Source organism: Oryctolagus cuniculus, chromosome 15 (genome assembly GCF_051225735.1).
Source record: "Oryctolagus cuniculus isolate XC-2025 breed Fujian yellow rabbit chromosome 15, ASM5122573v1, whole genome shotgun sequence".
Classification (NCBI taxonomy): Eukaryota; Metazoa; Chordata; class Mammalia; order Lagomorpha; family Leporidae; genus Oryctolagus; species Oryctolagus cuniculus.
In genome coordinates this window covers 62,686,551-62,714,047 of record NC_142881.1, presented here as the reverse complement: position 1 = coordinate 62,714,047, position 27,497 = coordinate 62,686,551, and the positions used below count along the sequence as shown (strand labels likewise).

At 61.4% G+C, this 27,497-nt stretch overlaps 1 protein-coding gene across 4 annotated transcripts in view; it reads right to left on the bottom strand.

Annotated features, from left to right (window-relative positions):
- CDH23 (cadherin related 23) overlaps positions 1-27,497 on the bottom strand; it is a 365,671-nt gene that overhangs the window by 90,578 nt on the left and 247,596 nt on the right. For all 4 annotated transcript variants that reach the window (XM_051823796.3, XM_089313405.1, XM_089313406.1 and 1 more), the window contains exons 17-27: positions 26,780-26,907; positions 22,754-22,826; positions 20,962-21,078; positions 17,485-17,597; positions 16,313-16,420; positions 10,578-10,767; positions 10,204-10,349; positions 6,593-6,812; positions 5,159-5,311; positions 3,261-3,374; positions 480-628 (exon numbers count right to left, since the gene is read on the bottom strand). In XM_051823796.3, coding sequence (XP_051679756.3) covers positions 480-628; positions 3,261-3,374; positions 5,159-5,311; positions 6,593-6,812; positions 10,204-10,349; positions 10,578-10,767; positions 16,313-16,420; positions 17,485-17,597; positions 20,962-21,078; positions 22,754-22,826; positions 26,780-26,907 — 1,511 coding nt within the window. The remainder of the gene's footprint in view (positions 1-479; positions 629-3,260; positions 3,375-5,158; positions 5,312-6,592; positions 6,813-10,203; positions 10,350-10,577; positions 10,768-16,312; positions 16,421-17,484; positions 17,598-20,961; positions 21,079-22,753; positions 22,827-26,779; positions 26,908-27,497) is intronic.

The following is a 27,497-nucleotide window of genomic DNA, read 5'->3' as shown; positions in this document are numbered from 1 at the left end:
CAGCCGGGGCCAGAGGCAGGTCCGGATTCGCTGGCTGGCTCAGGCTCCGGGTCGGAAAGCCCCGGCCAGCGCTCGTCAAGAGAGCGATTCATGAAGGCTGGGATTCATTCGGGCCGCTCGCCCGCCCCGCTAGCAACCCAGGCCTCCCAGGCAGAGCGGGGGCGGGCACTGCGCTGGGTCTCAGGGCCCTCCCCCGGCTCCCTCGTCACTCCCGCTCCCTGGGCAAAGAAGCCCTTTCTTCCTGGGCCTGCTATTGCCCAAGAGAGGGCCTGGTCAAAGCCGCGCAGTTCTGGCGTTTGCTGGGCCCACCTCTGAAAGGCCACCCTAGGAGGGCTGTGGGAGCCGGAAGCCGTGGCTGCTCGCCCTGGGAAGGAGGAGAGGGCCGGGTCCCCCTGGCCCCAGAGCAGCAGGCCCGCCCGCACCCCCACTTCCACCCTCCAGGACCCCACTGAGCAGGTGCACTCAGAGCTGCCACCTGCCTGCACGATGCTGTGGCCCTCGGGAATGTCCTCGGGGACGCTGGCCTCGTAGCTGCTCTGCAGGAAGATGGGCCGGTTGTCGTTCACGTCCAGAACGGTGACAAACACAGTGGCTGTGCCCGTGCGCCGCTTGCCTACGGGGCCGTTGTCTGTCGGGGGTGGAGGAGGACAGGTGTCAGCGGCTGCCTGTGACCATTCCCGGGTGCCCGGCCCTGGCCTTTGCAGCGCGTGACTGCTCTCCTTTCCAGGGCACAGGTGACAAGGGCTGGGCTTCGCACCGGGCCAGCCCTGGGCCATGGGCACCGTCACTATCACCCTACTCAGCAGAGGTGCTGCTGTGGGTTGAGCAGCGGCTCCCAAAAAGTGCGCCGGTGTCAAGTCCCCAGGAATCCTTGAATGTAAACTCACGTGGGGACACGGGGCCCCTGCAGATGTCACTAACTGAAGTGCTGAGCAGGAGACCGACCCGGATCGTCCAGGGGGCCAGGCATGCAGTGCCCAGCGTCCTTCCGAGAGAAGGCACGGGGCGAGGCGGGAGGGAGAGCAGGTTCTGAGAGGATGGAGGCAGAGGCTGGGTTTGTAGCCACGAGCCAGGGACACCTGAAACCACCAGGGACTGCACAGGGCAGGGGGCCCCTCTACTAGAGCCCTTGGCAGGACCAGGGCCCTGCGGTGCCTTGACTGTGCACTTGTGGCTTCCAGAACCACGAAGAGTACGTTTCTGCAGTGCGAAGCCACTGTGCTTGCTATGTGAAGATCACGGCACACAGAACTGTCATGGCCAAGGCTGAGAGCTGCGGGCCCACACGCGATTCTCAAGAGGACGGAGCATCTGAACTTTGGAATAAAATCTCCTGCTTCTAAGTGTTCCACAACTACTTCTCATTCCTTATGCAACATAGGATGGGCGGCCACACGCGGCTACGGACTCTGCCCAGGGCTCCCTCCTTTCTAACCCCAGGAATCCAGGCCCTCCCAGGACAGCCCCAGGGCAGCTGCTAGCTGCTGTCCCTGGAAGAAGGAACCGGCGTGCTGTGCTGCGTGTCCAGGCATGAGTGGTCACCGGGGAAGCGTGCAGGCAGCGGGAGCCGCCTGGGGGCCTGGGACCACTGCCTCCTTCTTCTCCAGGCCACGTGCAACGGGGAAAGCCCCCACCCCCTTCCACACCCTGAGGGTCCTGCTTCCTTGCCCTGGCTAGGGGCCCCCTAGAAGGCCCAAGCGCAGGCCCTCACCTGCTGCTAGCCAAAGGCTGGGGCTCAAGCTGGACTGGGGTGGGGGGCAGTGTGGCTCTGGCGGGGGGGCGTCCCAGCTGGGAGGAGAGCAAGGCTGAGGGCAGAGGCATCCGGGCATGGCAGAGAGGCCATTCCCTCTCACTGGGAGCATGCTGCCACAGGGAAGTGGGGCAGAGCCCTTGAGGGCTCCCTGCTGCCTGCAGACCGAAGACCAAACTTCCAGCCAACGTTTGCCCTCTGCAGCCTGCCCTGCCTGGCTGAGCCACCTCCTCTCCAGTGCAGGCCACACCAAGGGCCGGCTACCACTCACACTCCCTCCCTCCCTCTGTCTCTTACACGCACACACACATACTCACACCCACACCTCACACACACACACTCATACATACACACACCCATATGCACTCACACTCATACAACATTCACATACACATGTATATATACTCACACTCACACACATATACACATATGTACTCACACCCACACGCATACCCCAACTCATGCACATGTACACACACTCACACAAACTCACACACAACATTCACACACACACGTACATACACTCACACTCGTACCCTCTCTCTCTCCCTCTCACACACACACACACACACACAGTCACCTCTCACTCACTCTCACACTCAGCAGCTCCTTCCCCGCTCCGGGCCCTTGCACTGGCTGGCTCCCTTCGGCTCCCCTGCCTGAAGCACCCCCCTGCGTCTTCAGCTGCGGCATGGCCTTCGGGGCAGCACTGGGCGCCCCTCGCGTCCGCCCAGCAGCACCATCCTGCTCCTTCCCGGGGAGGCCTCGCCCTGAGTGTCTCTCTGAGGACCCCTCCCCACTTTCCCACTCTCAGGCCTGGAATTCTGGGCTCGGGAGACTGGCCCCGGCTCCCAGGACGGGCACGTCTCACGTCCTTGGCTGTGACGCGGGGTCCAGGGTAGGCACCTGGGCGGAATGGAGCGAATCAGACCCAACCTGAGCGCTGCTGCTCAGGAGGCTGGGAAAGAGGCAAGTGCTGGCCCCTCGCTCCTGCCCTTGACCTTGGAGGATGTGAAGGAGGGCTGCTGCAAGGATTCCCACCTCAGCACCCAGGTGCTGAGCCTGCCAGCATCCCCTGAGCCCGGAACCAGTCAGACCTAAAGCCAGACCTCCCAGTGGACTGGTTTCGTCAGCCCACACTGCTGAAGTCAGCTCATTTTCATTGTTAAATTTGCAACCCAAAGAATCCTGCCTCAAAGGTGGTCCCAGATGCTGCTTCCTCCAGGAAGCCTTCCTGAACCTGGCCTGCCCCACGCTCCCAGAACCCCCCTTTTCCCTGCCTGCTTGTTATCTGTGGCCATGCAGTCACTGGAGCTGCCCCTCCCTCCTGGCAGGGGGCCCCACGCCTGGCAGTGCTCCAGGGATCTGTTGAGTGGCTGTGGCTGCTTCCCCGCTGTGGTGGGCAGAGGTCATCCTGCGGCTCCAGGCCTGGCCCCTCCCCTTGGGGGGTCCCCTGTGTGAGCTCTGCCAGCAGGGACTGTTGTGAGGTGCAAGGTGGAGCGGGGCTCACCGATGGCCTCCAGGACGAGCGTGTATGCGGCTGTGGTCTCACGGTCCAGGCCCACCACCGTCCTCACCACAGCGTCGCGGTAGCCCACGCTGAACTTCCCGTCCACGTTTCCACCTGTGGGCGAAAAGGACCGAGGCCTGGGGTCACAGAGCAGAGCCCCCGGGCAGGGAAGGGGTGGCACCCACTCTGCTCTCAGAAGTGGGCGGCTGCACTGTGGCTCAGCCCTGCCCCAGGGCTCTGAGGAGCCTGTGTGGACTGTAGTAGGTACTGTGTACCTAGTACCTACTGAGCACTTGCTGTGTACCTGGCACTTCACCTGCAGCACTTCATTTAACCTCCGAGGGACAAGAGGTCCTTGAGTGAGGGTGTGTGCTGGCTTGGGCTATGGTCTCTGTGCTGGTTCCGGCCCCGTGCCCTCCACCACTCTGCACCTGCCTGCCCCACAGCGGCGTCCGAGCAGTTAACCTGCACTGGGGTTCTACGTGTGCTGAGGACCTCGGGTGCCCGAGTATCTTCTCGGCAGTGCGGGAGGGATGGGCTGGAGCACAGCTCTGAGACCCCCCCCCGGGGGGGGGGGCACTTATGGCGGCCACACACAGAGTGAAGAGTAGAGGCAGCTGCCCAGAGCCAGGTGCCCCTGAGTCCCCTGACTTCTGGGCTCCTTGGGAAACATGAGAGCCTCCTGTCCTGCGTGCACAGAACAGTGTGGGAGACCCCTCCCCTGCCAGCTGGCGGGCAGTGCAGAGATGCCAGCAGCAGAGGGCGCCTCTGCGCTAGGTTTGGAGCAAAATGGGTTCAGGATTCTGCTCTGCTCCCAGCACAATGCACAAGAACGGAAAATCGGGGAGGGGCTCTCAGCAGGTCTCAGGAACCCACCTCCCTGCGTGCTGGGAGGGCTCCCTTGTCCTTACTGCTTTGCCCCCGGGGAGACCCCTTGGCTCCTGAACTCCAGAGCTCCCTAGTTCTGAAGTCCCCTCTGCAGCGGCCATGGGAGGAACTACGATGCCTTGAGTGTGGCAGCTGAACCACGTAGTGTGCGAGGGGTCCCCATGCTGCTTGTCCTGGGGTAGTCTCAGGGACCAGACCAGGGGAGATAGGGAGGGAAGGGATCTGAGAAGGAGGGGCCGAGTTCTGGGAAGACACTTTGGTTGCAGCGAGCAGAAACAGGTGTGAACAGGTGCACACATCCTCATACAACATGTGAGCAAGGTGGCTGCAGGTAGATCATGGACAGAGAGAAGACTGAACTGGGCAAATGGCCGAGAGTGTGGGAGAACCTTTCCTGCCTCCCCTGTGTCCTGGTGCCTGTCTGTTGTGTCAGGTCCTGATACTGAGCACTGGTTCTCGTCCAGGAATGCCAGGCACACGGCATGCACACCACCACATACCAATACTACACTGCGCAGACATCACCAATCGATTATGCTCATTTTCCCCTGTTGGGCCAGGCTACCACCCTACAATCTTCCTCCACCGCCCTACAATCTTCCTCCATGGCTCTACAGGTGGAAGCTACGGGACATCTGGAGCTAAACCCATTCATTTAGGGAGAGCTAAACCATCGGCCTCTAAACCGGTGGGGACTCTCTTCATGAGCAAAGGGTCTCCCAGGGAAGGCCACGGCCACATTCCTGCAGTCAGTGCTTCCCCGCCCTCACTGCAGGTGGGCTGGACACCTCATCAGCCTCTCAGCCTGCAACAGCTTCAGGAGGTCCCTAGGGGGCCAGGCCAGAGAGACCTAGCTGCAAACATGGGGGAAGCCGAGCGCAAATCCTCAGGGTGCCACACGCAGGGGCTGGAGCACGTGGTGGGGGCTGCAGCCTCCCTCCCACCCTCACATCTGGGAGGGGCAGGCCAGGGTGAGCGGGGGCGGGGCTGCGGGAGGGGCGGGGCCGTACCCGTGATGAAGTAGCTGAGCTCAGCGTTGAGGCCAATGTCGTTGTCCGTGCAGTTCAGCCAGACCACCCGGAACTCGCGCGGCACGTCCTCTGACACCGACACGTTGTACACGGCCGGGAAGAAGGTGGGCGTCTCATCGTTCACGTCCAGCACTGCGGGCGGAAGCAGGTGGGGGAGCTGAGCCCGCTTCCACTCGGGGCGAGCAGGAAAGAACTCGCAGGGGAGTCACAGGCTGCAGGTGGCATCCGTGTCAACACCTGGTCCTGAGCCTGGGACCCGCATGCCTGCTGGGGCCAGGACCAAGCTGGCCAGAGGGACACGGCCTCCCGTGGTCATCGGAGGTGAGAACGTAGGGCCTGGTGACAACGGCGACAGCGGCTCTTCCCGCTCTTCCCACCTGCCAAGCCCACGCCAAGTGCTTCCCATGCGGGGCCGCAGTACCCTTCCTGGGGCCTTCACAGGACAGGCACCACCGGGTGCACTGTGCAGACGGGTAGGCGGACGCTCAGGGCCGCTGAGTGACTTGTCCCGGGTCACACGGCCAGACAGTGGAGCGGCTGGGGTCGTTGGGGGGGGGTCACGCCCAGGTGCATGTTGGGGTCACACAGAAGGGGACTGACTTTGGGGGTCTGTCTCCCCACAAGGCTAATGCCTTTTAGAGACGTGGTTTCCATGGCACAGCTGCTGCTGAGCCTCAGACAAAGGTCCCGCGACCAGGGTCCTCTCTGCCAGGCTGGGCACGCTCCCTGCCAGTCACTGGTGAAAACCTGGGTCCTCACACTGCCCCCGGGACCCGCGGCAGCCTTGGAGAGCAGGAGAGGGAATGTCCGGCCGGCGCTCTCTGCTCCTCGGGGTCTCGGCTCTCCACTGAGCAGGGCCAGCGTTGGTGCCCGTGTAAGCGGGGAACACTCCCAGGCCCCCGCCTGCACGCCTAGAGCGCAGGCCGCGTCTTGCCTGCTAAGCTCGCTCTAATTTCCTCCGTGGTTACTCCTGGCTGTTGGGCAATAGCTCACGTCAGCGTCAGCGTCTTCATTAAAGACACATCCGGAGCGGATGAGACCCAGGGCCAAGAGGACTCTGGGAATTGCAGCTGCCCTCCCGCTGGGCGGGGCTTGCAGTGGAGTCCCGCCCTTCATCCCCACAGGAGGTGGGGCCTCCCAGGAAAATCCCCGCCTTCCGGAGAGGACAAAGGGCACCACCATCTCCCCTGGCTGCTCCACCACCCGTTCTGCTGTTGCTGGTGTCAGGGGCCGGGAGCTTGGCAGTGGTCCCAGTCACTGCCCTCGGGTCCTGGAGGCCGGGTCAGGACCAAGCTCTGCTGTGGGGAGGGGACCAGTGGAGGAGGGGGTCCCCTTAGCGCATGCGTCTGTGCCCACATGACTGCGGGCTCCCCACTCGGCCTGGTGCCGCCCTGGGCAGCCCCGCCGTCTCACCGCGGATGGTGAGCGTGCTGGTGGAGCTCTTGGTGGGCGTGCCCGCGTCGCTGGCCACCACCCGCAGCTGGTACTCGGCGACGCGCTCGCGGTCCAGCTCGGCCGTGGTCACCACAACACCACTGCTGCTGTTGAGGAGGAAGTCCAGGCGGGGCATGCCCACCTGCATGCGGTAGGACACCAGCCCGTTCAGGCCCTCGTCCAGGTCGATGGCCACCACCTGAGGGGCAGGAGAGCTGCGTGAGGGGTGACCACACCAGGACCGCCAGGAAGTGCCCCTCCTCCCTGCTGACCCAGCTTGGCTGCAGCCCACACACCTGCCCCTCTGAGCCCCGGCTGGCCACTCCCCCCGCCCCCCGCCCCCGCCGCCATGTACCCTCCCAGATGCCCCCTAGGGGGCAGCGTGTCAGCGTCCAGCGCCCTCTGGTTCAGATGCACTGAGCGAGGCTGGGGTTGGCGTGGGAAAGGACCTTTCTGGAACAGAGCCCAGGCCCCCACGGCCTTCTGCCTTTAACCCTGCTCTTTCTCTCAGGGGGCCCTCCAGGATTTATTCCCGCAAGCTCGGGGCCTCCACGCTGTCCAGCTGCCCTGGTCCTCCAGCCCTTGTACAGGTGTATGGAGCACTTCTCACAGCTTCCAGATCCTCCCATTACCTGGAGCTCAACTACGTGATTGCACAGTCAATAGGCTTCCTCTCCTTTGTTCTGATTTGTAAGATAGTGAAAACAGAAAAGTATCAAGGAGGATTTTTGGGGCCGGCGCTGTGGTGTAGCAGGTAAAGCCACCACTTGCAGTGCTGGCATCCCATATGGGTACCGGTTCCAGTCCTGGCTGTTCCACTTCCTATCCAGCTCCCTGCTAATAGCCTGGGAAAGCAGTAGAAGATGGCCCAAGTCCTTGGGCCTCTGCACCTGCGTGGGAGACCTGGAGGAAGCTCCTGGCTCCTGGCTTCAGATCAGCCCAGCTCTGGCCGTTGCAGCAATTGGGGAATGAACCAGTGGATGGAAGACACCTCTCTCTCTCTTTCTCTGCCTCTCCTTCTCTCTTTGTGTAACTCTGATTTTCAAATAAATATATAAATCTTTAAAAAATAATGAAAAAATAATTAAAAGCCACTGCCTGTGATGCCGCCATCCCACGTCAGAGTGTCAGTTCCAGTTCTGCTCCCTGCTTATGTGCCTGGGAAGGCAGAGGATGATGATCCAAGTGTTTGGGCCCCTGCCACCACGTGGGAGACCTAGAGGAAGCTCCTGGATCCTGGCTTTGGATCAGCCCAGCTCCAGCCATTGTGGCCATTTAGGGAGTGAACCAGTGGATGGAAGACTTGTCTGTCTGTCTCTCTCTCTCTCTGCCTCTCTGTAACTGCTGTTCAAATAAATAAAGAAATAAATAAATGAATAAATCTTTTTTTTTAAAAAAGCCACTGCATGTGATACCGCCGTCCCATGTTAGGGTGCCAGTTCCAGTTCTGGCTGCTCTGCTTCTGATCCTGCTCCCCGCTAATGTGCCTGGGAAAGCAGAGGAAGATGGCCCCAGTGTTTGGGCTCCTGTCACCCACACAGGAGACCTGGATGGAGTTCCTGGGTCTGTACACCAGCTTGGCCTGGCCCCAGCCCTTGCAACCACTTGGGGAGTGAGCCACTGGATGGAAGATTCTCTCTTTCTCTCTGTAACTCTTTTAAATAAGTCAACCAATCCTTTTTTTTTTCCCCAAAAGGATGATTTTCAACAAGTCATTTGGAGATTTCATTATTGTTTATAGAAGCCATTTGGGTCCACGTGGGCAAGGCTCCTCAGAATGCCTGCTCTGCGCTGCTGGCTCCTCTGTCCCCATCAGAATGATCCCGACTCAGGACCCTGATATGTTGAGTTTCACCGAAATGGGCTCAGGCATTTGAACAAAAGACAACTGTAACAGTGGTTAAAATAAGAGCTTCGGGTTAAGCTAAGACACTCAGGATTGGAAAATGATGTCAAAGTCATCTAGTCTAATTCCCATTCTACAAACTTGACAGGAGAGAGTCCAGACTCAGCTTGGTTGCACTGGGGGATGGGGAACTCACTACTCCTGCTGTATTTGCACACAGCTCTGATCTCTGGAGAAAGTTCTTCTAGCAGGAATCTTAAATGAAAGTCTGTTTCTTGGTTTTCATCTGCTTGAAATGCAGGGAGAGAAAGAGAGGGAGAGAGATGAGGAGAGAAGGAGAGAGGGAGAGAGGGGGAGAGGGAGGGAGAGAGGGAGAGAGGGAGAGACGGAGAGAGATGAGGGAGAGAGGGAGAGAGGGAGAGAGGGAGAGAGATGAGGGAGTGAGGGAGAGAGGGAGAGAGGGGGAGGGGGAGAGAGGGGGAGAGGCAGGGAGGGAGGGGGGAGGGAGCTCCTCCATCCGCTAGTTCACTCTCCAAGTGCCTGCACAGTCAGTGCTGGGCCAAGCTGAAGCCAGGAGCCTGGGACTCCCAGCGGAAATCTTTGCTAGTGGAGGTCCTGGGGTGACCAAGGAGCCCCAAAGCTCCCGTGGGAAGCCCCTTCCTCCATCTGCAAATGGCCTCCCAGCTCCTCCCACCGCCTCCCGAGAGCCTGGGCCCTTCCCTGTGAATTCAGCAGGTGGGCTGGTGGGTGACTCCCTCCTCTGCTGCGAGCTGGGTCCCGGGCTCCCAGGCTGGCCTGTCCCCACACCTTCTCCTCTGGGGACTCCTGGGAACAGGCTGCTGTTCCTGGGGCTGCAGCTCCCCCTGCTGGGGGCCGGGAGTGGTCAGAGCACACCAGGAACCTCCGAGGAGGCAGCCCTGGGCCACCCCCCTGGCGTCCCGGTGCATTCCTGTGTGCTCCCAATGGGGCCCAGCTGGCCCGGTGCTGCTCTCTCCAGGACAGCCCCCGGTGAGACGTGTAACGCACACAAGGGATGCGTGCAGGGGTGTCTGGCTGAATACCTGCAGTGCGGCTGGGCAGGTGTTCCTGCTGTCTCCACTTCACAGGCAGGACCACTGAGGCTCCAAGTCACACAGTGCACAGTGGGACCACACACTCCAAAGCCCATGCGCATACCATGGGGGTGGCCCTGTGGGTCTAGACAGCTCCTGCTGGGGCGTCAGCACCTCCAGGGCCTCCCGCACTGGGACGGTGGCACACAAGGCCCAGGGCAGGCTCTCTTCTTGGGCAAAGCTTCCTAGAACTCAGGGCGGAGTCCCAGCCCTGCACGGAGCTGCCTGGGGCTCACGGGAGGGCATGGGGGGAGGGGATGCCTGGCTAAGGGTCTAGGTTACCTCATCTTTGTGTTCTAGAACCTCCTCTGGTTTGGGGCATGGAGAGTCTGAGGCTAGACCATTATAGTCAGGTGATGAGAACTCTCTGACTTGGCTTCTTCACCCTTCTCCCTGGAGCTTTCCCGCCATCTTGCCTAGTCCGCCTGTCTTCCAAGTCCAAGCTGTAGCCACTCCTCCTCCAGGAAGCCTTCCCAGCCACTGCCAGTCGCTCGCAGCACCAGCTCTGCAAGCCTGGAGCAGCTCACTTACTGTGTGGTGGTCATGGTTGGCACCCCCTGTCCTGACCCCTGCATGGGGCTGGGTGCCCATCACCCACCTGTTGCCTGGGAGGCCAGGGACGGGAGACTCACTTGGTAGACGGAGACCCCGGCGGGGGTGCCCTCCAGGACCTCGGCCACGAAGGGTAGGTTCTGAAAGGTGGGGTCGTTGTCGTTGAGGTCCAGGAGGTTCACAAACACTGTGGCACTGCTAGTGGCCCTCAGAGGGGGTCTGCCGCCTGCGGGAGGGGAGAGACGGAAGTCGGGAGAGAGCAGCAGCTCCAGTGCCCCTCCAGCCCCACGGTCCCTGTAGGATACACAGGGGCCAGGCCTTGCACCCCATGGCCCCTTCACCTCCTCTGGGGGTGCTGTGGGGGGTCACTAGTGGGCCACGCATCACTTCCCGCCCAGCCCCAGGGAGCCCCAGGGCCCCGTCCCCAGGGGCTGGCTGGCGGGCGCGTCCGTACAGTCGGTGACGGAGACGATTATCCGACGCATGAGCTCCGCCTCCTCGGGGTCCGGGTTCTCCCGGTCCAGCATGACGTGCGTGGTGCGGATCTTGCCCGTGGTGCTGTTGAGGCTGTAGAACTTGTTGGGCGGCTGGATGCTGTACACCAGGGTGCCGTTCTCTCCTAGGTCTGGGTCCACGGCTACCACCTGCCCCAGAGCGGGGAGGGAAGGGAGGAGAGGAGAGACCCCTGCCCTGAGCCCAGCCCAGGGAGGCGCCCTCTGTGTCTGCCTTTGGTTGTCTGAGCTCATACCCTGGTGCCTGCGAGGGGTGGGCATTGTGGCTCCAGCCCAGGCAAAGGGACCCTTGTCGGCCCTGGGAGGGGGTTCTGAACCGGGCTGGGAGCTGCGGGGTACAGAGCTCAACCCACAGCGGAAGTCTGGGCCTCTCCAGCTTCTTCATCTGCCACCTTTGACCTTAGGTGAGTGCCTTTCCCCCTTGGGCCTCCAGGTCCGTAGAGGTGAGAGTGGAGACCCTGCCTCAAGGTGTGAGGACGAGCGAGGCACCTGCCAGCACCCAGCACACACCTGTGTGCAGCAGGCCCTGTCCCCACACTGCAGGTGTCTATATTATGCCAGTTTCACAATGAGGCCCCAAGGTTTCAAAGCCAGGAAGTGGAAGAGCTAGGATTTCTACCCCAGCTCCAGGTCCTCCCAGAACCCACGCTAGCAGCCGGCGGGCCACTCTGCTGGCACACTCCTGAGTCCTTCCTGTCTGGACACACAGGGTGCTGAGGGCCAGCAGGGGGCTCCAGTGGGTCCAAGACCGTGAGGCTCCCCAGAGTGGTGGGCAGTGGGGAGTCTGTGCCCCGGGCAGGGCCTTTGGAAGGGTTTGCAACCCTGCCTGGATTTTGGAAAGTGGTTGCTCACCCCCAACCCTCTGCATATGTCCTTTGCTGCTTCTGCCTGATTGACAGAGACCCGGGCTCCTGTGACACTAGGGGTGACGCACACAGCAGGGGAGCCACGGGCTGGGACTGATTGGGAGGACGGGACACAGCAGGTTGGGACGGTCTCGGGCTCGAGGCGGGTGGGGCTTGAGGAGGAGTGGGCAGTACCACCTGACAAGGGCAAGGGGCCGGCACCTTCACTCCCCAGCCCACCTGTGGTCCCACGTCCGAGGCCCCGCCCCAGAAAGGGATCGGTGCTCAGCGTCGTCCTAACCTAACCTTGCCGGACGAACTGCAGGGCCCCCGGCCGGCCGGCTATGAACAGAAGGGTGAGGGCCAGGCGCCGTGAACACCGTCCAGCGGGAGGACAGCGCATCCTTGCTGCGGACGCTCGGCCTGCACACCCTCCATCTCACTCAGTCCTGGGGCTTTGTGCTTCAGTGGCAGAATCGGTCCCTCCCCTGCCTTCGGCCCTGGTGGAAGTGTCTCTGGAGCCACCAGACCAGAACAGACAGATGGGCGCCTGGCAGAGCACTCCCAGCTGTCCCCAGCCCCTTGCCCAGGCAGAGGGGGCTGACACAGGGGCCGCACCTGCACCGCCAAGGCTTCTTGTGTCGCAGGGGGGTGGGGGCAGCCCCTGCCTTCCCAGCCTTGCAGCATTGGTGTGGCGCAGGCATGAGGCCTTGGGATCCCCGCTTGCTCCCATGTTGGGAACAGGCCCAGGGCTCCTAGGCACTCTGGGCCCGATCAAGTCGGGCAAAGTCGGCACCCATGGGACTGGTGGCTCCACACACATCTCCCTCCAGGGAGACAACGAAGGGACTTTGCCACTGGCCTCTGCCTGGGGAAACTGAGGCATGGAGCAGTGACAAGGGCTTCCCCAGGCCAGCAGGTGATGGCCGCTTCCCTCGCCCCCGCCACACCAGAGGAAGCTCGAGGGGCTGCCCCAGGGCGGGGACGCTGGTGTCTGGCCTCCTGGCCCCTCCCTGGGCTGTGGGCTGCAGCCCCTCCTGCAGGCTCCCTGCTGGGCGATTTTGCCGGATCTCCCCACTTTCGCTCATTTAGTTCCCATTCCACGCGCACCATTTTTCTCCCGGCCTGACGGGGAATAATTCTCTCCCTCGCCCCACTCCTTTATTTTGCTGGAGGGCTTTGAAAGGCTCTAAATCAATGCCCATCAGCCAGGTCCTTGAGGGGGGCTGCAGGGGCCGGCGGGGGGGGGGGGCGGGCCACCACCTCACTCGCAGACAGAGATGCTGCCCTGGCGGTGCCCACGTGCCCAGCCACGCCCCCACACCCACAGGGAGCCCCGAAGTACAGCACACGGGGTGGGGGGCACAGGCTGGCTCGGCTGCACACAGTTCTCTGCAAACTGCTGCTGCCTGGGGCCCAGGGCCACGGCCAGCACCTGCTCCAGGGGGGCCCTGGGGAGAGTCCTGGCCGCGCCCCCCCAGCCCCCAGGGCTGGGGTCTGCCAGGAAGGAGGGGCAGTCAGATTCTGAACACTCACAGGCGGCCTCACTAGGCCAGGCAGGGCGTCACGGGTAAGCCCAACGGGTGAGACCCTAGCGGGGGAGGAGGATGACGGGAGCGTGGCACGCCAGCCACAGGCCGCACACACCCAACCACAACTCCTGTGTGGTTTGCACCTTCACTGCCGCTTCATTCCTAAGTTATTTGCCTCTTAATGAGCAAGAGACCCAGTCAACAACCGTGCACGGGCTTGGCCCGGCCAGGAAGGGGACGCACAGGGGGACACACGGGGGCCTCTCTGAAGGAGGCGGTGTTTTCAGCTGGCACAGATGGAGGGGGAGGAGCCCAGCGGAAGGGGCAGGGTCAGCAGGGGCGGGGGGAGAGCTTGCAGGGCGGGGGGAGAGCTCACGCGGCTCCAAGGTGGGAAAGAGCTCTGTGGGTGCAGGAACAGAAAGGCCAGTATTGGTGTGTGCCTATGTGTGCATGCCTGTGCATGCGTGCAGGCATGCATCGCACGCACACGCCTGCACACGTGTGCATGACTGTGTTTGTGTGTGCACATGCACGCACACATGTATGTACATGTCTGTGAATGTGTGTCTATGTACATGCATACACATGTCCGCACACGTGTGCATGCCTGTGTTTGTGTGTGCACATGTATGCACACACATGTATGCACATGTCTGTGAATGTGTGCGTGTCTATGTACATGCATGTGCACGTCTGCATGCATGCGTGTATGTGTGTGCACACATGCATGAGGTGTGTAGGATGAGTCGGGGGTAGGCCAGTCCCTGTTTGACCATCACCTTCTCTTTGATGTCACCAGGGGTCGCCATCCCTCCACTCCCTACACCCAGCCACAGCCCCTGCCTCACCCTGGGTGTCCTGAAAGGTAATAAAATAGACCCCAGATGTATGTATAAAACTTGAGGGATTTTCTAAAAGTTCACAGAAAATGGGATCAAAAGATAAAATTTATCTTGGTGCAAAAATATTTTGAATCCATGCACATAAGGGGTCTTCAAAGAGTACAGGGAAATGCGTATCATGGAAAATTATTCACGGCTTTCAAGAATTTTTTGCAGCAAAATAAACTTAGGTTTTAATTCCATTTCCATGAACTTTTTGAAGTACCTTCATATGTGCACAGACATACGTGCGCAGCTGTAAAATTTGAATTTTTACGACTGCTCCTTTTGAAACTATTTTGCCAGGACAAACTTGATTAATGTAACAATTTCCTGGCAATTATCAAGTGTAATTGGGCGTTTCAGAGAATTCTAGAAAATTCTCAAGAATTCTAGAAATTCTAGACACTGTTGGTCCTCAGATGCAGTGAAATTTTTACCATTACTAAAGCTTCTGTCTTACGGTCAGTAACTTTAATATACCAAGTGTTCCCTCTTATTTTGCTCTTTCTTTTAAACTTAAGGGTCTCATGGGTGCTGAGAGGCGAGAGCCCCAGCCTTGTGCCTGCCCCGTCCGCAGGGCTCTCACACGTCGGCCTGCGTAGAGGCAGGCACGGCGCAGCTGCCATGGGCTGTGAGGTTCTGCTGAGGACCCTGGCTCTTCCTCTGTCGAGACAGCAGCCCTGGGATCTGAGCACACCGTGGCACGGTGCTCCCTGAAGGCAGGTGGGGGCACAGTTGTTCCCTATATCCCTGTCTGCAAGCACAGGGCTGCACACAGTAGGTGCTCACGGAAGGCTTGTGGAGAACGCCTGCACAGCGAGTGGGCCCTGGGGAGCTGGCCCTGGCTTGCTGTCTGTACCTGCCCATGGCTCAGGACATGGGGGAGGCGGGAGACCTGGAGAAGACCACCAGGGGCCAGAGCTGGGACACGCCCACAGCCAGGTGCAGATCCCACCTGGCAATGGCAGGTGGGCTCTTTGATAAAGGCATCTCTGATCGGTGTCCCATGGAGCCACTCCCTCCTGGAACCACATCCTTTACCTGCCTCTCAATTCCCTTTGGGAGGAATTTTCTAGAAACACAGGAAAGATCACGGAAAAGAGTTGAGCAGGGGTTCAGAGGTGGGCGTCAAGCCCCAGCTCTTGGGGTCCCTGTCGGGAGTGGGAAGGAGGTTGTCCAGCGCCAGTACCCAAGTGCCCACCAGGTGGCAGCAGAGACGGTCAGCCCAACCCAGAGCCCCAGAACGGCCGGCAGACTGCCCAGCACTGTGGTCTCTGGAGCTGCTGGTGGCCTGGAAGGCATCCGGCCACCTGGGGCTTTGGAAATCGTAGGTCTCAGGACCCTCACCCCTGCCTTACTGCACTGGGACCCTTGGGAGGGGACACCCACGCACTGGCTGAGCTCCACATGGAGAGGCGGGCAGGACCGTGTGGCGGCTGGCCTCCCTCTGTCCTTGTCCTTCCTCCTGGGTGGTCCTGGTCCCTAACGGGCATGCATGATGAGGGAGCGGCCAAGGCTGCCTGGGCCCATGGGGTAGCCTTCCTGGAGGGCTGGACTCCTCCTCCCGCCTCACCTGATTCTCAGAACCAGGGCCACCTGCCAGGGCACCACCTCAGCCAGCAGAGGAGTCAAGGCTGGGCCAGGAGCCTTCTAATTCCTTGTCTCAAGTCAGACCTGTGCTCCGGGGCTGGCATGTGATGCAGCTGGTAAAGCCGCTGCCTGGGACTCTGGCATCTCATATGAGCACCGGTTTGAGTCCCGGCTGCTCCACTCCCAATCCAGCTCCCTGCTAATGACCTGGGAAAGCAGCAGAGGATGACCCAAGTGCTTGGATCCTTGCCACCCACATGGGAGACCCAGGTGGAGTTCCACTCCTGGCTTTGACCTGACTGAGCCCTGGCCGTTGTGGCCATTTGGGGAGTGAACCTGCAGATGGAAGATCTCTCTCTCTAACATTACATTGCAAATAAAAAAAAAATCTTAAGGGGAAAAAAAGACCAGTGTTCAAGTCCCAGCAACACCTCTTCCCAGCCCTGGCACTTTGGGACAACCCCGAACCCCAAGTCTCAGTTTCTTCCAGGGTGGGTGGGAACAGGCCCCACCTGCCTGCGAGAGCAGGAGGATGGGAGAGAACCCGTGGGAAGCCCTCGGCGCGGTGCCGGTTGGTCCCGGCTCGCCAGTGTGTGGTGCTACCACATGCCGTCAGGGCTCAAGTGTGCCACAAGGCTGGCTGGGTGGCAGCAGGGCCGCACGTGGCGGGATGGGCCTCCCCATGGGGACAGAGGCAGGTGGCTCAGCAGTGCGCTCCTAGAGCCCCGTGGAGGATGAGGGTCCCCGTCCTGGGCGCCCCGCAGCTGTGGCTCCACCTCCCGCCCCACCAGAGTCCTCCCGGCACACAAAGCCATCCGCCACCTACCGTGGTCACGTCCGAGTCTGGCGGCGTCATCTCCACCAGGTTGATGTAGTAGGGGGCGTCCTTCCAGGTGGGGTGGTTGTCATTGATGTCCAGGAGGGTGATGTTCACCTGCAGAGCCACAAGGGGCGCTGTGGGACACATTCCCAGAGATGGGCCAGGGCGAGGCCCACTGCCTTAATTCCACCAGCTCCCCACACCGTGGGAGCCTCGCCCAGAGCCTGGGTTCTGGTGGCCAGGAGGGAGCCAGGCTCCTTTGGGGGAGGAATGGATCAGATGAGCTCTGAAGTCCTGGCTGTGACTCCCCGCCCCCCCACCCCAACTGGCAGGGTGTGGGTCTGAGACCCCCTTGAGCCTCCCCATCTCAGCTACAAGCCAAGCAATTTTCCTGCTCACCTGCCACCAGGTAAATTATTGCTAGGGCTCTGGCCGCTATTAGCATGGGCCTCCCTGGCTGGGGAGGGCATTGGGGGTTTTCTTCTGAGTCCCAGCCAAATCTGGCCGGACAGGGATGGGGTGGGGGGCAGCTGCCAGCAGGGGGTGCCCAGGGAGAGCTGGAGAAAGCAAGCCGGGTGACAGAGCGGGCAGCTGGCCCTCTTCCTTGGCCACAGAGGCTCTGCTTCCCCCCTGCCCCATTCAAGAGCTCCTGGGCCCGCAGTTCCTTCCTCTTGCCTTCTACTCTCTGGGCACCGTGATGGGGGTGACAAGGCTGCTGGCTTCAGGTGGGGAGAGGGGAGCATCCCTGCCCTCTGCTACGCAGGTCAGAGAGGGCTGGGGTGGCCACAAGTCCCCTGGGACCCTCTAGAGCCCCACTTCCTGCTCCGAGCTGCCCTGTGTGCCAGGAATACTGGTTTCTGGTTCTTGGCAGGTGCCACACGAGGAAGGGGCCTGTGGGGCTTGTGCCTCCTGCACCCTGCCTGGCCGGGCTTTTGGGGGCCGCAGAGGAAATATGCCACTGACTCCTCCCACACGGAGGCCCAGGTGCCTGGGTTGTGCTTTCCCACGGCTGCTGTGGCCCAGTGCTGCCCTCTGCTGGTGAGAGGCTGGCACTGCCACCCCACTCCCCTCTCACATTGCCTCGCGCTGGGCCAGGACAGAGTGCCCAGAGGCCTCAGGGAGGCAACCCGAGGACCAGCTGGGGAGCTGCAGGCTGACGGGGGGGGGGGGGCGCTCACGGTGGCGATGCCCGTCTTTTGGTTGTGGCCGACGCCCCCGTCCACGGCGCGGACGATGAGGATGTACTCAGACTTGACTTCCCGATCCAGCAGAGATGTGGTGGTGATCTCACCTGTGGGGGACGGGGGTTGGGTGGGCCAGGGGGAGGTGCAAGAGAGATGTCAGTGAGCCGCCGTGCTCACAGAAGCACAGGGGCCCCCCTGCGAGGGGCGACGGGACCCCACGCCCAGGAGGGAGCTGTGGGTGTGGGGACACCAAGGCTGGTGCCCAGGGCAGGGACTTCTGACATTGTCCTTGTCGCCCACATCCCGTGGGTTTCAGTTTCCCCAGCCGTGTGGAGCTCATTTAGTCGGCAGGGTGGAGGTCTGGGGACAGCCTGGGCCCTGTGTGTTCACCCATGGGAAAACGAGGGCCTTACAAAGGCTGTGGAAATGCATGCGGGCAAAAGCTGGGCTGTTCCAAATCCTCTGCACCAAAGGAGAGTCACCTTTGAAGCCCCTTTCCACAGACTTTTGGAAGTCCCCCTGTGCAAGGACAGGCAGGCAGGACCCCGAGTGTTTCACACACATGTGGCGTGTGACGAGTGGTGGACAGTTCCACCCCCGGTGCCTGGAGAACGAGCAGTCGGGGTGGCCGGCGCTGTGGCACGGCGGGTTAGATGGTCACCGCCGACATCAGCATCCCACACCAGAGCGTCCCCGCCGCTCTGCTTCGACCCGGCTCCCTGCTGATGCACCCCGGAAGGCAGCAGTGAGGCCCCTGCCACCCACGTGGAGACCCACATGGAGTTCTAGGCTGGTTTTGGCCTGGCCCAGCCCTGGCTGTTGAGGCCATTTGCAGAGGGAACCAGCAAATGGAAGACTATTTCTCTGTGTCACTCTGCTTTCTAAACAAATAAATTAATACATAAATAAAAGAATGAACAGTTATATACTAATTTCCTAATTACCTGGTGAGTAGCATAATTATATTGCCTTGAATTTTTTGAAGTGTATAAACAAGTTATTGTTAAATATAAACACTTAAGGGGCCGGCGCTGTGACGTACCACCTGCAGTTCCGGCACCCCGTATGGGCACCAGTTCGAGTCCTGGCTGCTCTTCTTCCATGGGGAGTTGGGGGTGTGGAATAAGGTTATAGAGAAGCTGAGGCTGGGAACGGAGACCAGCAAAGCCTTGCCTGGCTGAGCCCCAATCCCAGTCGGCGTGGTGTCAATTAATTGGCAGGGCGAGGAAAAAATTAATCTCTAAAAAGTTTAAAACACGAACTTGTCGGCGTGATAGATGGCCTCTTCAGTCTGGGAAATTAGATCCAATTAAGGCCACCTTTGTGGCGCAGGCCTGGCTAATTTGACCAAGGAGCTCAGAGGGAGATGCTTACGCCTTCGGAGCTGAAGGAGCTGTGTTAAGGCAGCAAAAAATGGCCTGTGGTCAACACAGGCCCCAGTGCCGAAAGGCCAGCTGGCCACTGTGCCCCTGCGGGCGTGGGGTGGGGGTGGAGGGGCTGCCTGCTGGGTCGCGACATCCCGGCTCTGGCGTCACAAGCTCAGGCCCTGGGAGTCCTCACTCGGGTCCTTAGCTTGTCTTGTGCCTTGTTTTCCTCGTCTGGTCCCTGCCTCCCAGAGGGGAGGAAGCGAGACCATGGCAGTCAGAGGGTGCAGCACTCTGTATTTATCAACAATAATTAATCATTAATTGCTAGAATTGACGCAGTGAGCCCACCGGATCCATGATTTGCATCCTCAGACTCAACCAGCCACGCACTGGAAAGGTGCAGAAAAGACTGCATTTATACTGGCGTCCATCCGGTCCCCTGAATGACACGGGCTAACACCTACTTAATGCCGCATTTGCATTGCGAGGGCAGGATACGGCATGGAGAGTTGGTTTGAAGAACACGGAGGTTGTGTGAATTCATGGAGGGGAGCTGGGGCTGTGGACCCTGCGGCCAACCCCGGCCAGGGGGCGCCTGGAGAAGCGAGGGGGGCAGCAGGGGAGGCTCAGGCTGGCCCCGTCTCACAGGACTGCTCTGAGAAGTCCGCGGGCTCACGTTTGAAAACATTGTCATAAGAGAGGCAGAGACGGATCTTCCATTCGCTGGTTTGCTCCTTAGACGCTCGCAACAGCCAGGCTGGGTTGGGTCAAAGCCAGGAGCCTGGAAATCCACTTGGGTCTCCCGTGTGGGTGGCAGGCACCCAAGCATGCGGGCCATCACCTGCTGCCCCCAGGGTGCTCAGCAGCAGGAAGCTGGGTCAGCAGAGGACTCTGGTATGGGACGTGGGTGTCCCCAGCGGTGGCAGCTACTGCGCCAGACACCTGTCCCCGGGACCTCCACTCCCTGGATCAGTGCCAGCCGTCAGCTCCCCGAGCTTCCAAGAGGGATGGGAGCCAACCCCGACCTGGGAGGTGTGGGTAACAGGAGGACCCAATGCCCTGCTGTGCTGACCACGTGTGGCCAGCAGGGCCAGTGTCCCTTCCAGGGAGGAATGACCGTGCGACCGGGGCTGCTAGGCAGGGACTCTGTTCCCCAGTCTTTCTGGCATCTGGGCAGGGCGCATGCTTGGTTCAGCCAATGGGATGTGGGCAGAGGTGATGGACGTCACTTCTAGGCCTGGCCTATAAACTCCTCCCGGCACAAGGTGGGGCTGGAGTCTGGGCCCTGCCCGCCCCGGGGAGGCCATCCCCTGAACATCTGCCTGTCTCAGGCATAACCTGTTGGGTGTCTGGGGTTCCTTATCACATCCAGAAATGGGTGCTTGGAAGTGGGGCACCTTGCACGTCCGCAGAGCTGGCCTGGCCCTGCCCCCGAGGGCCAGGACTTTCCCCCCTTCCTGGACCCCAGCACTTAGCACAGCCCCGGGCTCCCAGCAGGCCCTCCCATTTTCTGAATGAGCCATGAGTGACTGGGTACACAGGCTCCCGGGTTCCTCCCAGGGCTGGAGGGAAACCCTGGAATTTTCCCCTGCTTCTTTCCACTCCCCACCCGGCTTCAAGGAGGAGAGAAAGCTGGAGGGGCCGTGGAGAGAGGAGGAGGAGGCTGGTGCGGCTGAGCAGGGAGCTGGGGTGGGGGCCTTGTGAGTGAGCAGAAGGGCCAGTGACAGTAACGTCCCAGGCACCATTCGAAGCCTGTCTGGTCCCCACCACAGCCTCCCGTGCACTTTGCAGGTAGGGAAACTGAGGCACGTGATGATGTGAGGGGAGGATCCTGAGGTCAGGGCTGAGAAGGGGACCTGAGGGCTTGAATAAAGGCGCCTGGAGAGAGATGGGGCAGCGTCTTCATGTGGGAGGGGCCCCCCACCCACAGGCACTGTGGTGGGAGGGGCACACTGGGGAGATCAAGGACCCCACGCAGCAACCGAGCAGGGTGCTCGCAGCTGGCTTGCTCCAAATAGACAGGGAGGGGACCTGGCCCCGAGGCCAGTCGGGGACTGGGTGTGGGGAGTCAGCCTGGGGTGCAGCCCCGGCCTGGGGGACTCACCGGAACGGGCGTTGATCCGGAACTGGGCGGAACCCTCCAAGGAGTAGATGATGGACTCCTGGCCGTACTCGCGGGAGCGGTCCAGGTCCGTGGCATTCAGGAACAGCACTGTGGCGCCTTCCGGGACACAAAGGTGGGGTGGCGGCTGCTCACCCTGGACGCACAATCCCAGGCCCCAGCACTGGGAACCTCCAAGTGACCGGCCCTGGGGGTGGGGTGGGGAGCCCACCTGCTGGGGGGTCCCAGGCATGACAGTGGCTCAGCAGAGCCCTGGGCTGCGGCAGACAAGGCTCCACTGGACGGGGGACCTTCCTCTCCTGCTCGCCCTGGCCTCCTGGCCACCCCGCTGTGTGCACTCGGCCTGACCGGCCTGGGACGGAGTCCAAGCAGTGAGGCCCCGCGTGCAGTGATTCTGTGTTTACTGAGGCCAATCCCCGCCTGCTTTTACCCTCTTTTGTTAGGGTTTTACTTTGGTTTTAGCATCCAGGCGAGGCCTTCACCTGCATTTCCATTGCTGTGACATCCCAGTCCCAGGGTTCAGCTACGTCTGCTGCCCTCAGCAGATCCGAGAGTGGCTTGTCCCCAGGCTGTGGCCCCCAGGGCTTGTGGCTACAGCCCCCTCCTGTCACCCTATTGCCAGCACGGGTGGGGTAGGAAGGGGCTCAGCGTCCGGGCTCCTAGGGTCTTTTCAGCCTCAGTTTCCTCCCCTGCCAATGGGTTCAGCACCACGGCAGGGCTTCCGGGAGTGTCCTGGGGCAGAGCGTGCGGGGTGCAGTGCGATCCACAAGCCACAGTACTGGGGGTTGCCACTGTGCCTTCCACCAGGCAGACAGCACCCAGCAGGGTGCATGGTGTCGGGAGGCCACCTGGTCTCTGGCTGACACTGGCTCCAGCTGTCCCTGACTCGTGGTGTCCTCTACCTCCAGGTTAACACTGACTCCCATTGTCCCCTGACCCTACTGTTAACAACGGCTAGCCTCCAGCTGTCCTGACACTTCCCACAGCTGTCCCAGCTCTGGGTGTCCCTGACTCTGGCTGTCTCTGGCTCCGGCTGTCCCAGCTCTGGTTGTCCCCTGACTGCGGCTGTCCCCTGGCTCCAGCTGTCTCTGAATCTGGCTGTCCTCTGGCTCTGGCTGTCCTGGCTCCAGCTGTCCTGACTCCAGCTGTTCAGATTCTGGCTGTCCAGACTCCAGCTGTCCCTGGCTCAGGCTGTCTCTGACTCCTGCTGTCTGTGGTTCTGGTGGTCTCTGGCTGTCCCTGGCTCAAGCTGTCCCTGGCTCCAGCTGTCCAGACTCTGGCTGTCCCTGGCTCTGGCTGTCTCTGGCTCTGGCTGTCCCCGGCTCTGGCTGTCCCCGGCTCTGGCTGTCCCGGGCTCTGGCTGTCCGTGGCTCCTCTACCTCCTGCAGCTGTCCCTGACAGGGGTGTTCTCCCACTAGGCCAGGTGAGTCTGGCTGTAAGGACGAAGCTGCCCTGAGGATGGAGCAGACCCCCCAGAGTCTGGGTGTGGAGCAGCCAGCAGAGGTGCAGCCTGGGGATGAGTCTCCCAATCCCATCCTCACACAGAGACAAGGGCTCCCTTTAAGGCCCCTCCTGTCCTGAGTCGTGGTCCCGGGGCCTCTGCACCTGATCAACCCATGGGGCTTCACCAACCAGTGGTCCTTTCCCGCCTGCGAGACGGCCGCTGCGGGAGAGCAGGGCTTGTGTCAGCAAAGAGCAGTGGCTGCCCCCACGGGCCCTGGTTCATCACAGAAGCCTGCCGGGGCCACCCTGAGTCTGCACAGCAGGGACCTACCTGCCATGATGTTCTCCACCACGGAGACGAAGTAGGCGGGCTTGCTGAAGGTGGGAGGGTTGTCGTTCTCATCCTGCAAGGAGACAGACAGGCTCAGGAGCAGGCTGGTGCCGCGCCGGCCAGCCGCCCGAGGCTGGCGTCATGAGGGGTCAGCTGTCCCCCTGCTGGGATGTGGTTCAAGGAGGCAGGACTGGCCCTGGGGAAGCACGCAGGCTAGAGAAGGGACGCTGAGGGACAGGAGCTGCGGACTGAAGGCGGCAGTGGGGTTGCCCACGCCCCTGCTCTCCCGTGTCCCCGTGAGCTCCAGGCTTCCTCTACTCCTACCCTCTGCTTATCAGCCCCATGCCAGGTGCCCACTCGGACCTGCCCTGCCCGCTCAGCTGTGAGGATGGTGGACGTTTCTGGAAACCCTCATAGAAGGCAGGGAGAAAGAGGCACCCTGACTCAGACGTCCACAGAGGCAGCCCCTCCCTGGCAACCCTGGCCGGAGCCCCCAGCCACCCTCTCTGGAGGGCTCCCTCTGCTGGTTCCACCCTTGGCAGGCCAGGGCGTGGCACTGCCCAGGGGCTGTTGCAGGCGGGGGGGAGGGTGCCCCATGCTGCTCTCCAGTCAGAGGAGGAGTTGCTGCCTTCGAGACCCTCATCCTTAACCACTCAACAGGAAGCTCTCGCCGGGGGGGAGGAGGGGGAGTTGGGGCACAGTGGACTAAGCCACCGCTAGGGACACCAGTGCCTCTGTCGGTGTGCCTGGTTCGAGCCCTGACTGCCTCACTTCTGATCCGGCTCCCTACACACACACAGCCGGGAGGGCAGCAGGTGATGGCTCAACTGCTTGAGTTCCTGTCACCCAGAGGCGAGAGCAAGATGGAGTTACCTACTCCTGGCTTCAGCCTGGCCCAGCCCCAGGTGTTGTGGCCATTTGGGGAATGAACCAGCACAAGGAAGGTCTCTCTCTCTCTCTCTCTCTCTCTCTCTCTAACTCTACCTTTCAAATAAATAAATAAAGCTTTAAACAAACCAATCAACAGACAAAAAGAAGCCATCCCAGCCCCCTCTTCCAGGAAGCCCCCCAGGCTCTCTTTAGTCTTCCCTGAGTCTTCCCCCAGTTCCAAGAGCCCAGTGCAGAGCTGGAGACCCTGGGGGTCCTGATGCTGCAGTCTTCAGTGGATCCCACTCCAAGGGTTTCACCTCACAGAACGGGGGGCTCGCTGGGGGGCAGGGTCCTTTATCAAGGCCCCCTGGCTGAGCAATGTGACAGAGACAGAGGTATGCTATCTGGCTGCCCACCCTGGGAACTGCAGAGAAGGGTGCTGGGTGGTGGCACCCGGCAGGAAAGCTCTCCTTGGCCTCTGGCTCTGAGTGCCCGGGACCTGTGCTGACTGGTCCCTCTGCCCACACAGCTGATGTCCCGCGCCCCTGGGCATGCCTGGGCACGCCCCGCCCCCGGCCCGGCCCATGCTCCCCACATGCACACACATCCGAGCTTCTGCTCAGCTGCACAAAGTGGCGCCGAGAATGTCAGCGACAGAGCACGAGGCAGAAACTTATTAGCGGTGATATTTCCCCGGATCCTGGCACTGCATTCGCTATTAGTTCTAATTCAGCGGCTCCCTCTACAAAAGCTTATTGTCCCCTAATGGGAAATCTACAAACCGAGTTTGACTTCTTTATTAAAAACCAACAAGCAGCGGATCGAAAGGAGTCACCTGGCTGGGCTCGCCGGAGCCCCTTGGCGCCCGCCGGTGGCTGGCTGCGATCTGCCTCTCCCCACCCACGCCCTGTTCAGTACTCGCCGCCATTTGCCACCTCCTGCGGCCCACACCGCACCGGTCCACGGCTTCCCCCACCAGGGCTGCAGGGAGGAGGCAGCTGCGCCAAGTGACAGCTACTTAAAAACCACCCACGTGCAAAATCAACCTGAAGGCGGTGACCTTTTCAAGTGTGGTCCTTAGACATGAGTGACTGCGCTGTCCAGAGATGAGTTCACCCCCAGCCATGGCCGCACCTGGTCTGGCTACCACAGCCTTCTGCCGCCAGAGGGCCCGGTTGGCCAGGGGAGGAACAGAAGATGTGCAGGGTTCCTGTTGACCCGCATGGCAGCGCTGAGGGCTTGTGGCGATGGCGTCCCTTCTCAGGGTGTGGGGCCCCGGCTCCCGCCCACCCCCCACCCACGGGGGTTCTCCAGTCCAGGGAGGGAGGCTGTGGGCTACTGGGACTCACAGCCCACAGGAGATGTGCTCAGCCCCTCGCTCAGGTTCCTGCCCTAACTGAGCTGCAGCTGGGGCAGGGCCTGGGGCTGGGGGCAGTCTCTGGGTTTCAGAATCTCCTTATTCAAGCTCCTTGAAGTGGGGTCGCCTGAGCAGCACGGTCGGCGTCACTTGGGTGCTCGGTAGAAACGCGGCGTCTCGGGCCGTCCTCTCAGCCACCAGCTTAGAATGTGCCCTCTGCTACGTGCCCAGGTAGTTCTGTGCACAAGGAACTCAGTCACTCATGGACGGGGATGACCGAGGTGCTCGCTGGAAGGCTGTACTGGCAACAATGTCCACCCAGGGGTCAAATCCCATCAATAAATGAGGAAGGGACCCCTGGGCCGGCTGTGTTATCTCCCTGGGCCTCAGTTTCCTCATCTGTAAAATGGGACAGCAAGGGTCTAGGCAGTGTGCAAGCACCTGGCTTACTGCAGCAAGCTCTCATGTCCTGTCCAGGGATGCCGGCCCAGCCCTGGGCAGGTGCTCAGGGGTGTGGGTGTGGGCATGGGTGTGGCCAGGCAAGGGGTGGGATGTGAGGGCTGCGGGCAGGGTCAGGCCACACGGTGAGGAATGTCAGGGAGAGGTTACAGTTGGCAGGGAGGGCGTTCCCACCCTTGGGCACCGCCCTTGGCATCTGGAGGCGGGTGGCTTTGAGTGCAAGTCCACTTCTGTGGCTCTCATCTGCCCTGTCCTTCATCCCCTGCCACTCCCTGGCGCCCGGGGCAGACACACTGGCTCCAGAAGCAAGTCGCTGGTTCTGTGGTCCCTTTGCTGTCCCAGAGCCTGCACAGCCTCGGCCTCCCGGCCACCCTGAAATCCGGCTCCCACCTGCCCGCTGGGAGGGCTCCCCGAGGCACTGCTGCGACTTTTGAGTTCCACCGATCGGCAAGTACACAAGCTCTCCTGTCACAAGGACCCTGTGGCTCGGGAGCTGGCCCTGGGGCATCGGCCTCCGGGGAGAGGGTGAGGTGTGTTAGAGCCTGGTGTGGGAAGGCCAGGCGGCCAGGCTGGCGGGGGTGAGCTTTCCTGGCTGACATCAGATCTCAGCAGGCTCCTCACCTGACATCTGACCTAATCTGGGAGCCTGTGATGCCCCCGCACTTTCATTAACACCCAATCACCCTCCCAGATCACCCTATCACCCTCCCAGCCAGAGGCTGGGGCTTGCCTTGTCCAGGGTCTGCCCTGTGGTCAGCCCATGCCCCGAATCCCTGAGATCAGTGGCGGGGGGAGGGGTGGCATGCGGCAGGGGAACCAGTGCAGAGGGCACTCGAGACATGGGAAGCGCCGGGGTTTGCTCGCCACTCAGGCCACACCAGCCGCGGCTGGGCTTCAGGCCGCTCCAGAGGAGTGGGGAGAGGAAGGAAGGACAAAGTGGGGAGAGCGCGGGAGAAGGGAGAAGACGACCTCCCAGCATTCCCTGAGCCTTCACAGAGCGAGGCCAGGAAGGAGGGACTCCATGCCATGTCCTCCTGGCCGGATCTCAGCTCCATTCCTCTCTGAGGTGTCCCGAGGACCACAGGCGAGGTCAGAGCAGGGCCCCTTGTCTCAATTCTTGAGTTCCAGGGCCCACGGCCTCCCCTGACAGTGCTGGGAGGTAGCCTCACTGTGGCAGCTGAGGCAGGGGTTTGGTGGAACAGCCCAGGTCACTGTGGGGACAGCCAAGGAGGTGGGGCACTGCATCCTACCACACCCCCAGGCCAGGCAGGGCCCCGACACTGGGAGGCACTCGCCACCCCAACTCTGGCAGGGCCAGGCCAGCAGCCTCGGATACTTACGAACACCTCAATGATGACCGGGACAGTGCTGTTGAGGGGGGGGTTGCCGGCGTCCTTGGCCATGACCGTCAGATAGATGAGCCCATTGGGTATCTGCTCGTAATCCAGGGGCCGGCTCACGCTGATCACTGAAACAACAGGAACATGGCCCCCTGGAGGCAGCCCCTCAAGCCCAGCCCAGCCCGCCGGGGAGTGTCTGGGCAGGGGCCGGGGCTGGCACAGCTGAGGCCAGCTCTGCCCTGGTGTCCTCTCCTGCACCTGCGTGTGGACCTCACGGTGGGGAGCCAGGTGCACGGATGGCGCTGTGCCGAGCTCGCCGGGCCGTGACTGCCAGTGGTAATGGAGAAACCAAGCTCAGAGAGGCTCAGAGACTCATCCAAGGTCACTAGAGGAACTTAACGGAGCCCAGTGTGGCTGAGTCCAGAGCCCAGGCCCCTCCCTGGGAGGCACCACTGCCTGCTTGTCCGTCTGTCTGCGGGTCTTCCCATTCACCCGGCCTTTTCTTTATGCCTTTCCCCACTTGGTCTAGAAGCTCCTCGGGGGACAGGGTCATGCCTTGTCTTCTGAAGCCCCACCCCTTTGCCACCCCCACTCTGTTCACTGTGCAGGGCCCAGCATGGGGCTATGGGGTCCCTGCTCTGGCTCCTGTGGCCCCAGCTATTTCTCCTGTCGCCTGCTCTGCCCTTCCTCCCCTCCTCCGTGACCCTCCACACCCTCC